Source organism: Carlito syrichta, unplaced genomic scaffold (assembly GCF_000164805.1).
Source record: "Carlito syrichta isolate Samal-C Ts95f unplaced genomic scaffold, Tarsius_syrichta-2.0.1 Scaffold166403, whole genome shotgun sequence".
In the NCBI taxonomy this organism is placed as follows: Eukaryota; Metazoa; Chordata; class Mammalia; order Primates; family Tarsiidae; genus Carlito; species Carlito syrichta.
Window position 1 is genome coordinate 76517 of NW_007110499.1, and position 11044 is coordinate 87560.

At 41.7% G+C, this 11044-nt stretch overlaps 1 protein-coding gene across 1 annotated transcript; it reads right to left on the bottom strand.

The window, feature by feature from the left end:
- Positions 1-291: 291 nt before the first annotated feature.
- Positions 292-10688, bottom strand: ZSCAN30 (zinc finger and SCAN domain containing 30). The gene is made up of 3 exons (XM_008051127.2): positions 10052-10688; positions 9648-9786; positions 292-3214 (listed from the first exon to the last, which is right to left on the bottom strand). Exons 1-3 carry the CDS (start codon positions 10598-10600, stop codon positions 2283-2285), a joined length of 1620 nt encoding a protein of 539 aa, XP_008049318.2. The 5' UTR covers positions 10601-10688; the 3' UTR covers positions 292-2282.
- Between the last annotated feature and the right edge of the window lie 356 nt (positions 10689-11044).

Below are 11044 nucleotides of genomic sequence, written 5' to 3' on the forward strand. Positions count from 1 at the left end.
TCTGGTGGATATAGAATGTGTATGTGTTTAATGAAGTTTCTTCTTGCTCTTATTCCTGTGGTCTCTCAACAACTCAATTCCAGGTGCCCCCTCAATTCTGTGACTTTGCCTGGTTAACTGCAGCCCTAGAGACTGGCTGCCTTAGTTTCCTGACACTTTCTGGCCTGGGAAATAGAAACTAAGAACACCAGTTCCCTGGCTTCCTCCCACAACCCTCTCCCCATCCTCCTGGCATTATCTCCACTCATGTTATCATGTTCCCTATTCTGAATGAATAATAATGTCAAAGAAGACCTTTAAAACTCACATTTTATTATATCTTGCATTACATTCTAATACTACACAGTTGAAGTATATATTCAAGGTATAAATGTTAAAATTAGTTACCAAAATTATTTAGAAAACAAGATTTTTAACAAAATTATTAGAGTTGGGAAAAATAAACACTAATAGAAAGTACTCCAAAATGTTAACAATGTTTCTATGGGTAATGGGATTGTGGCTGGTTTACACTTTCTCATTTTCTGTATTTAGCAACATTTACAGTTAATTCACAGAAAAAATCTATTAAATAATATTTAAAACATTAAATCATCTGATTGTCAATCATAGGAAAAGGCAACTCACTATCCATCTGAAGGATCCCTTTAGACTTCTGATTGACCTCGCTCAACAATAATTGCACAACCTTTGGACACAAAGGGGGTGAAGTGTCCCCCCAGTTTCAACTCCCTACAACAGCTCTGATCTACATACAAGTCTTCATAAATGACACCATCTGGAAGTACACCTTAGAAGAGGAATCAAACTTTATCTCGTATTCATTGCCCTCAGCAATGGTGGGATAATTAAAACTGCCAAAGTAAAAATTAGCAGAGAAGCATAATTTTGAGGAATATGATTCAACAGAAATCTAATTAAACAACTCTATTGCCCTCCAGTAGCTTAGGATCTGCAAACCTGATGAGGAGGGTCAGAGCAAGGAATGGGAAGCAGTGGAGCCTGGGAAGGCAGACCACACATCACTGTATCCCGTATGCTTCCCACCCCTTAAGCCCCAGGGCTATGGGACACAAACACTCCAGTCCCCATGGTCTCTCTGGTCTGCAATATTTATTCTTTCTTTGTGAGCCTATGTGCCTGTTTCCATAAGATGCACCAGAGTCTTCCACACAAATTCTGAGCACTTCAAGGTCTCGTGGGCCACTCTGCATCAGGGATAGGCTCCCCAACTCAGCAATTACAAATATAAAGAGAAAAGCCAACATGTCACAGCTTCTGAGCCAGGGTCTATGACAACCAATTCCTGCTGCAGAGAAAGTCCCAATGAAGGGAGGTCTCCAGATCCTCTTTTATCTTCATATCATTGTATGTGCTGTGACCTCTGCCTGGAATGTTCTTGTCTTTTTACCTTGCCCTTGACCTAATTCCTACCCACCTTTTTGGTCTCCACTGAGATGCCATCATATCCAGAAAGTCTTTAGTGACTCACAGACCAGCTTACGAACCCGTCATGTATTTTGACAGAACCCCACATTTACCTGCCAAGGCACTTAATCACACTTTACTGTAGTTATCTGTTTAGTAAATATGTATGTCCCATTAGCCCTTAATTCTGGGAGGTCAGTGACCATGTATACCTCAATGGCTAGCACATAGCAGGTGCTCAGTATGTGCTAACAATTTGGTAGACCCAAATTGACCTCAACAGAAGCTCAGTGCTGAGGAGGGAACTGGCAAAGGGGCAGAACGAGTCACCATTCCTCAGGTACTATTAAACTCCCTCAGATACTATTAAATTAATAGTGTAATTCATATTTCACAATCTGAATTCAACATCTCCAACAGTTAAATAACTCAGCACGTACCTCCACCTATCAAATGCACACATGCTCTCACTGAGTATCTTTGCCACTTCATAGAAGTCTTTTTTGGGACCTCTGCCCCAATCCTGGACTTACTGTGAAGGTTTCCAATGGCAGTTATATCTGGGTTGGTAGAGAGTGAAGTGAAAGGGGTACTGATGAGTCTCATCTGGAAATGGGTTAGGCATTTCTAGGAAATACCTACCATTCTTTTTGGAAAAGACCAAGGTAAGATTTTTCTTCCATTCAGCACTTCGATAATCATAACAAACATCTATGTGTGCATCTCCTCTTATAGTACCAAACTGGACTAGAAGGACAGAAATCCTGCAGTCAGGAAACTTCCATCTTCAGTAGAGTCTTACCTCCACAGTGAATTCCATGCACTGCAGAATTGTACAACTCTTACCCACAGAGTTAAACTCTGGTGTGTGTTCTTTGATGCTGCATAAGGCCTGACCTATATCTAAATGTTTTCCTACATTCACTACATTCATAAGGCTTCTCCCCAGTGTGAATTCTCTGGTGCTGGGTAAGGGCTGAGCTCTGATTGAAGGATTTTCCACATTCATTACATTCATAAGGTTTCTCTCCAGTGTGAATTCTTTGATGTTCTATAAGGATAGAGCTCCTACCAAAAGCTTTACCACACTCAATACATTCATAGCCTTTATCTCCAGTGTGAATTTTCTTATGCTGAATAAGGGCTGAGCTCCGGCTGAAGGCTTTCCCACATTCACCGCATTCATAAGGCTTCTCTCCAGTGTGGATTCTCCGATGCCTGATGAGCTCTGAGCTGCCCCTGAAGGCTTTTCCACATTCACAACATTCATAGGGTTTTTCACCACTATGAATTCTCTGATGTCTAACAAGGTCTGAGCTCAAACTGAAGGCTTTGCCACATTCTTTACATGCATAAGGTCTCTCTCCAGTATGAATTCTCTGATGTCTAATCAGCTTTGAGCTCTGGAAAAAGGCCTTCCCACAGTCAAAGCACTCATAGAGCTTTCCCCCAGTGTGAACCCTCTGTTGTTTATTATCATTTGAATTCAGACTAAGACTTCCTTCATGTTCATTACATTCAAGGACACTCTGTGCTGTAGGGATTTTCTTGTTGAAGGTTGCTAGACTGAAATGTCTTTCCTGGGAAGGGAGCTGACTGATTTTGTTCCTTACAGCATTTCCCTTTTGCTTCTCAGACTTGTCCAGACCTCCCAAAGCTTCTTCAATTGTCTGTTCTAAAGGCGTTTCCCCAGGAAGTCTTCCTGGGGATAGCATAGCTGCTGAGGCTACACATTCAATAATTTCTTGCTTTGTTGTCAACACCTTTTCAGTCACCATCTTCCCATCTAAAAACATGAATAGAAAATGGAGGTGTCATTTACTTCCCATGTTGGAGGAAAGAAAACCATTCTAACAGGAACAGAAAATCAACCAAATGAAATAGATATTTACCATTTAGGAGGAAAGTTCTAGCTTCACAAGCAAGAAGAAATAAAGAAGCAAGATGTGGCTCCCTTAGATAGTAAGGTAGACCAAGAATGAGTCAGTATTGGGCAGGAGGGATGGTGAACAAGAGAAGACAATAGTTAGAGGAAATAGTGACAAATAGGAGTATTGGTGAGAAACCAGAAAGCTCTGGTGGTTAGTATTGAACAGAGGCAGCCAGGTAAGAACCAGACAGTATTAAAGCAATGCAAATTCTAATAGGCTCAAAATGAATCAAATAATTATAAACAAAAAGAATATGACACACAGCATGAGAAAAGAAATATTGCAGGTTCCTGACTCAGTCTGTGGTCAGGTGGGATTCTTTTTTTTTATTTTTTAAGTCATCCATGAAACACAAAAAAATCTTATAGGTTCATTCTTTTAATGTGTAAATAGTCAAAGAAGATGGAAACAGCTGGCAGATGTGAATTCCTGGAGCCAGCCCTTCTGGTTCTCACACAGTATGCCTTTTTTATCTCTTGATTTCTAGTAACTCATAATAGGGGACTACTAGATATAGCTGATACAACTTGAATTATTTTATTCTAAAAACTATTAAGTTACTCTCATCTTCCCCCAAATTCTCTAAATTTACTTGCATTTTACATATGAATCAAATAAGTATAAGCAAATAGAACATGAGAAAAAAAATATTGTAGGTTTACGACCCATTCTATGGTCTGGTGGGAATCTTTCTTTTTCTTTTTAAGTCATCACATGGACTACAAAAGAATCTTATAGGTTCACTTTATTAACATATAAATGGTCAAAAAAATTCAGGAAACTGAGGCTCAGAGAGGTTATGTAAAGCCATAGGATTAATAACTGGTAGAGTCAGGATTCAAATAAAGATACTTGTCATCAAAGCTTGCAGTCTTTATGTTATCTGCCTTCCTTACTGAAAGGAAGCAGGGTCATAGTTGCACTGAAACAAAAAATTTAGGAATAATTTTACTTTGGCTTTGGAAAAGTGTAATGTTTTTACATGAAAATGAATACTTGTTTCTGATACTCTTCAGACACAACAATGAAGCATCACAGTGGATATCTGACTAAAGCATAGAGCTACCTGGCATTCCTTACCAGAAATTAAAGACAGACAGCATCACCTCTTAGATTAGGGCTGGACACTAAAATTCACACTGTCCGTGGATTTTAGATAGAAATTTAATTATTAAAGATTATGCTTGTTCAAAAGGAAAACATTAATTAAAAAAATATATACTAGTATATAATAGAGGCAGAAAAATAGAGTAAGTACAAAATAGATTAAAGTCAAAGACCTGATGACCTAAAGATGAATTTTCTGAAAGTAATAAATAGGTCAAATTAGGGAGTGTAAATTATAAAGGACATAAATTGGCAGGATAGGGAAGGGCTGTGAAAATCACGTTAATTCTTCAGAGGCAGGACTGACTAAACCCTCAAGACTGAAAAGAGACTAGCATAAGAAGACTTACCAGGAACCCAGTCAAGGCCATTCAAGACCATACATTTAGAGACTAGGCATAAACGGAGAACGAGGAAATTTTGCTAAGGCCAAGGATATCTGAAAGATGAATCACCTTACTAATAAGGTGACTGAATCAATAACATATTGCCATATTGCCACTATGAAGTAACAAACAAAAAGCAATAGAACTTATGGGATTTAAGATACCTCTTCAAATTTTGTGACTACATGAAGTCAAATCATGAGACCAGATAAAAATGTTGATCTTAGATGTACAGATCAGGAAAACATTAAAATGTTAATTTTTGTCTGTACATTTATTATTATACAAAAATTTAGAATAAACAGTTAACTGGAGTAATTCCTAGGAATAACAAGTAGCGATTCTAAGTAGAATAAGAAAGAGTCACGTGAGCATTTAGAAATATTAGTATCGAGATAACCCAAATAAACCAACTAGTATTTCCTAAGAATGAAAACTAATTTGTAATCAAGTCCAAAGTCCAGAGGCTGAAAAGTTGTATACAGATTATAGGAGTCTCTTTAAAGAAGCAACAAGGACTCTCCTCCTAAACACACCCTCTGCTATTCCCGCCTGTTCTGGCACCCCTAAGGGTGGCTCCTTGGTGAGTTCTACCAGCTCCACACTTCAGTAAGCATCTCCATCCTGTTTGGTCTAAATCGTTCTAACTAGGGATGTGGCCTTTAATTGCACACTGACAAATTTTATGTAGATGATGCTCACCCAGGTCCCCCTTACCAACATGATTCCTCCTTACTTCAGCTGCTGTGAGTGTTGGCTCCTCCTATAATCTGAAAGTGTGTGTCACCCAGAATTCATATATCAAAATCTTAATCCCCAAGGCAATGGTATTAGGAAGTAGAGCTGTTGGGAGGTGATTAGGTCTTGAGGGCAGAGCCCTCATGAATGAGAATAAGTGCCCTTATAACATGGGCCCAAGGGAGCTCATTTGCCCCTTCCACTGTGTGAGGACACAATGAAAAGATGCCTTCTATGAGAAAGTGGACCCCATCAAACACCAGATCTTGAAACTTGATCTTGAACTTCTCGTCCTTCAGAACTGTGAGGAATAATATCTGCTGTATATAAACTACCTAGGTATGGTGTTTTGTTATAGCAGCCCTAACTGATTAAGACAGTTCTAACTGCTCAGATGTACCCTTTTCTCTGGAGAACCGCCCTATCAGTTCTCAAAAAGGGAACTCTGCAGTGCAACTATGCTTCAGGCTCCTCCACAGCCTCCAAACATTAGAACAAGGCTAGGTTTTAACTAAGACCACATCATGCTTGTTCTTTTCCCTTCCTAATGCTATTTCTCTTCCTCCATTACAGATTTCTCCTGAAGAACACAACCTCCATAAATAACATGCAGCCAAATCTCCATCTCTGGTGCTAAGCATACTATTAGGCTAGTAAAGAACCTACCAGAAGGTTGTAGCCCAAGGTTGTAAAAATGGCATGGTGACTCTTACAATCAAATCACTGTAGAGCCCTCTAGCAAATTATATCTTATGACCTAGGATCACATTAATTCTTCAGAGGTAGGACTGACTAAACCCTCAAGACTGAAAAGAGACTAGCATAAGAAGACTTACCAGGAACCCAGTCAAGGCTATTCAAGACCATACATTTAGAGACTAGGCATCAATGGAGAACGAGGAAATTTTGCTAAGGCCAAGGATATCTGAAAGATGAATCACCTTACTAATAAGGTGGCTGAATCAATAACATATTGCCACTATGAAGTAACAAACAAAAAGATTTAAAGTATAACAGATAAGAGTTAGGGAATGAATATAGTCTACATTTTAAATTAATCAGATCCTCATTAGAGAATCTTGTTTTGCCTTGTTCCCTGAACTTCAAATGAATTTGGTGAAATTGAGCATGTCCAGAGAAATGTGGCAAGATAACCACAGAGACAGAACACGGATGGAAGCAGAGGCAGTGTGAGGCTTAGCTGAAACAGGGTGAAGAGGCAGTGTACTCATTGCCTTCAAGTATAGGTTGTGTTTTATGAGGACTCTGCTAAATAAACAAAAGGAAATGCATAAAATTAAAGCTGGGAAGATGTCGTATGGGCTTGGTGAGGGAAGAACTTTAAAATAGTATCGGCTTGCTAGGGCTTCCATAACAAAATACCATAGACTGGGTGGTAAATAACAGAAGTTTATTTTCTTACAATTCTGGAGGTCAATCTCTCCTTGCTTGCAGATAGCCCACTTCTTGCTGAGTCCTCACAAGACCATACAGTGTGTGTTGTGTCCTAATCTCCTCTTCTTATAAGGATGTCAGCCATATTGTATTAAGACCCACCCTAACAACCCCATTTTAATCTTTCTAAAGAAATACAGTCATATTCTAAGGTACTGGGGGTTAGGGCTTCAGCCTATGAGGTTTAGAGGGACACAACTCACCCCATAACAAACAGCAATATGAAAAAGTCCAAGAAGCACTTAAGAAAGTATCACAGAGTGTCTGCTCCTCAAGATCTTTTAAAAAAAGTAGCCGGGCTCGGTGGCTCAGCCTGTAATCCCGCGCCTTTGGGAGGCTGAGGTGAGTGGATTGCCTGAGCCCGCAGGTTCGAGACCTGCCTGGGCAGCGAGACGTCATCTCTACAATAAATCAAAAAATCAGCTGGGCGTGGTAGCACATGCCTGTAATTCCAGCTACTTGGAGGGCTGAGGCAGAAGGATCGCCAGAGCCCAGCACGTCAAGGCTGCGATGGCCAGGAGGGCCACTACACTCCAGTCTGGGCGACAGAGTAAGACTCCAACTCAAAAAAAAAAAAAAGTAGATAATAATCTACCCTAAATGATTTAGACCAGCGATCCCCAATATTTTTGGCATCAAGGACCAGTTTCGTGGAGGGCAATTTTTCTACAGACCCAAGGGACAGCGGGGATGGTTTCAGGATGATTCAAGTGCATTACATTTATTGTGTACTTTACTTCCATTATTATTACTGTTAATAAATAACAAAATAATTATTATTATGAAATTATTATTTTGATATGAGTACAATCAAACCTCACTGCTAATCTTAATCTGTATATTTGCAGCTGCTCCCCAGTGCTAACATCACTGCCTCAGTCACACCTCAGATCATCAGGCATTAGATTCTCATAAGGAGTGCATAACCTAGGTCCCTCGCATGCACAGTTCACAGTAGGTTCACACTTTTATGAGAATCTAATGCTGCAGCCAATCGGAAAGAAGCAGAGCTCAGGCAGTAGCAGCTGCAAATATAGATGAAGTTTCCCTTGCTTGCCCGCCACTCACCTCCTCCTGTGCAACTCAGTTCCTAACAGGCCACAGACAGGGCTGGGGACCCCTGATTTAGACGTTTACCTGCTTTAAGGTGGGGGACTTGATGAGATGAACTTTCAATATCGATTTTAATGTAGCTCCTGCTTGGTTCAGAAGACACTTGCAAGGGCTTGCTTGCTAATGGCAGCATCAGGGTGTGATGCACAGGGGAAGACTGGGAGGAAACTTCTCAGGAGAACTCAGTGGATGGAGTCCTTTGATGAATGCCAAGGTTCAGTTGAGCTTGTGTCCTCATATATAGAATTTTGTCCTCACACAACGAATAGACTTACCTCTTGGAGTAGACTCTCCTTAACCAAGCTCATGAAACTGAGCAATGAAACCAGAATGAAAATTTATGAGTACTGTAACCATCACAGACACTAGAGTGAACTAGTACATTTTCTTATTACAGCATGCTTCATGGGAAGTTAATAGATTGCTTGGTGAAGATGAAACCAAAGAGTAATTAGATATAACCAAAGTTTAATGGGAACAAGCTAATAAGCCTGATGTATCTGCTGCCCATAGGATGGGCATTTAGTCTACCAATGACTAAAGTCCTTTCAGTTATAATCTTTGGCATTCATAACAGCTACTGTTATTGCCTCTTGGTTTCAAACCCACCCTTCATTGTCCTTTCTGTGATAAGAAACTTTTATCTTTTGCCAGTTGGAATGCGGTAAGCTTCTTCAGTAGAGGGGGCTAGCGAGGCACCGGAAGAAGGGGTTTTCTTCCTAGTTCTGGCATGTTCTTTCTGTTTCTATAATGCATGGGACACCTAGCAGTGCACAACCCAATTGGGTCCAGAGGCCCCATCCCTGTGGATGGCTTCCATCAAGTTCTGTGCCACATCACCTCCTTCTGGGGGGCTTTTGGCACCCCTGAGGGTGGGGTTCCTCAGTGAGTCCTGCCAGACCACCACCTCAGTGAGGGTCTCCACCCAGTGGGTCACTGCTGCACCCTCTCCAAGATCTGGATCTCAGTCCTGGCAGAGGAGGGGGAGATGTGGCATCCTCTTGCAGATTTGTTCTTTCCTTCAGTGTTCTCCTCAGGCCTAGAGATTTCTGTATTCTTTAGAGTTTGGTTTTTTCTTATACCACGTATAGTTAATATTCTATTATCGTTCATAATTCTTAATATTAAGCTTTCCCTGTTCAAGTTACTATGTACTTTCTGCTACTCATACAGTATGAATACATATAGATGAATACTACATCTCCATCTCAGGGACTGCCTTGCCAATGAAACCAAATAAATGAACAGAATATTGGCCTTTTAATATTATGGATATTAGTGGAGGATTTTATTAAAGAACTTAATTCTTAACCCAACATTAGAAATGATATGGAATTTCAGGTTCTAGGCAGAGTCAATGGAAAAATACTTCTAGGCAAGGAGGCCTTTCCACAGTACTTAGTGACAGCCAGTTGGCAACAAATGAACCATGCCACAGACAACAGCCTTCCCCACCATCCTCAACCCCAAATGGACCAGGGCTCCTCACCTCCCTCCTGGAAAGGCTGGGGCTCCTGAGTCTCACTCTTGTACTGGTTTTTCAAGGGTTGCAGTGGGCTGCTCAAAGACTTCAGTGCTCCCAGGTTTGTCATTTCCTTCCAGATCATTTCTTGGCCATGAACTGTGTCCTAGGAGTAATCAAGTACCAGCACTGTGATTCTGAGGATACACAAGAGGAAAACCCCTAGAGTAACAGGGCAGGACAGGGCAGATCAAAAACTCAAAGTATTAAGAGAGAAACAACAGGACCAAAAGCCTCAGTGAGTAAATAATGATTAGCCCAAAAGACAGACACAGTATAACTCCCTGATAGCCAAGTCAGTGCCACCCATACTGGCCTCCCCATTAACCTACAATAGGTCGAACAAACAAACAAAAATGCCTACATCTTACCTGTTGCCTTGGTTCATCAAGTTCTTTCTCCAGCTCCTCCAGCATATTCACGGCTTCCTCTCCGTTCTGTGGCCGATGCTCTCGCACCCAGGCCTGCAGCTCCTCGGGCAGGATAGCCAGGAACTGCTCCAGCACCAGCAGCTCCAGCATCTGCTCCTTCGTGTGCACCTCTGGCAGCAGCCACTGACAGCAAAGCTCGCGGAGTTGGCTGAGAGCCTCTCGGGGCCCAGTGGAGTCCGAGTAACTAAAGTGCCTGAACTGCTGACGGAATACCTCTTGACTCCAGGGGCTTCCCTGAAGGCCAAAGGCCTGCCCCCAAACATAACTCTCTTCTTCAACCTTCACAACTATGAGTCCTTCCTGTTCCTTTGGAGCATGGTAGGCCAAGGCTGTGGCCTCTCCTGACATTTTGGGCAGAGACAGTCTGAAGGGGCTGCCCAGTGGAGGCAGGCAGGAGGTGGGGGCTTGGGTCTGAGAGATTCCTTCTGAATTCCAGCTCTTCAGGGAGCTCCTGAGGTAGACAATGCTCACGTTACACAGGGAAAACATGTGTTTGGAATATAATTACAGGCTTCTGGAGGCCAGTTGCTAGGGAGTATAGTATGGTAAAGAGAACTAACTTAAAGGAGCTTCCATATAAGTGGCACATTTATGGATTGTTCAGGATTTTTCAGGATGTAAAATAGGAAGTTTTAGTATGGCCAAAATCAATTCAACCTTTAATAGTAACATTAGTAGCCGGGCTCGGTGGCTCAGCCTGTAATCCCGTGCCTTTGGGATGCTGAGGTGAGTGGATTGCCTGAGCCTGAGGGTTCGAGACCTGCCTGGGTAGCGAGACCTCATCTCTACAATAAATCAAAAAATCAGCCGGGCGTGGTAGCGCACGCCTATAATTCCGGCTACTTGGAAGGCTGAGGCGGAAGGAACGCCGGAGAGCAGCAGGTCGAGGCTGCGGTGGCCGGGAGCGGCCACTGTACTCCAGTCTGGGCGACA

What these genes read in the sequence shown, in the direction of transcription:
- ZSCAN30 (XM_008051127.2), bottom strand. Translation starts at nt 10,600, where the DNA reads ATGTTTTCCCTGTGTAACGTGAGCATTGTCTACCTCAGGAGCTCCCTG. An exon ending in TTGATGAACCAAGGCAACAG is followed by an intron (nt 9,787 to 10,051) that starts GTAAGATGTAGG and finishes GATTACTCCTAG; the next exon opens with GACACAGTTCATGGCCAAGA. An exon ending in CCAGCCTTTCCAGGAGGGAG is followed by an intron (nt 3,215 to 9,647) that starts GTGAGGAGCCCT and finishes TCATGTTTTTAG; the next exon opens with ATGGGAAGATGGTGACTGAA.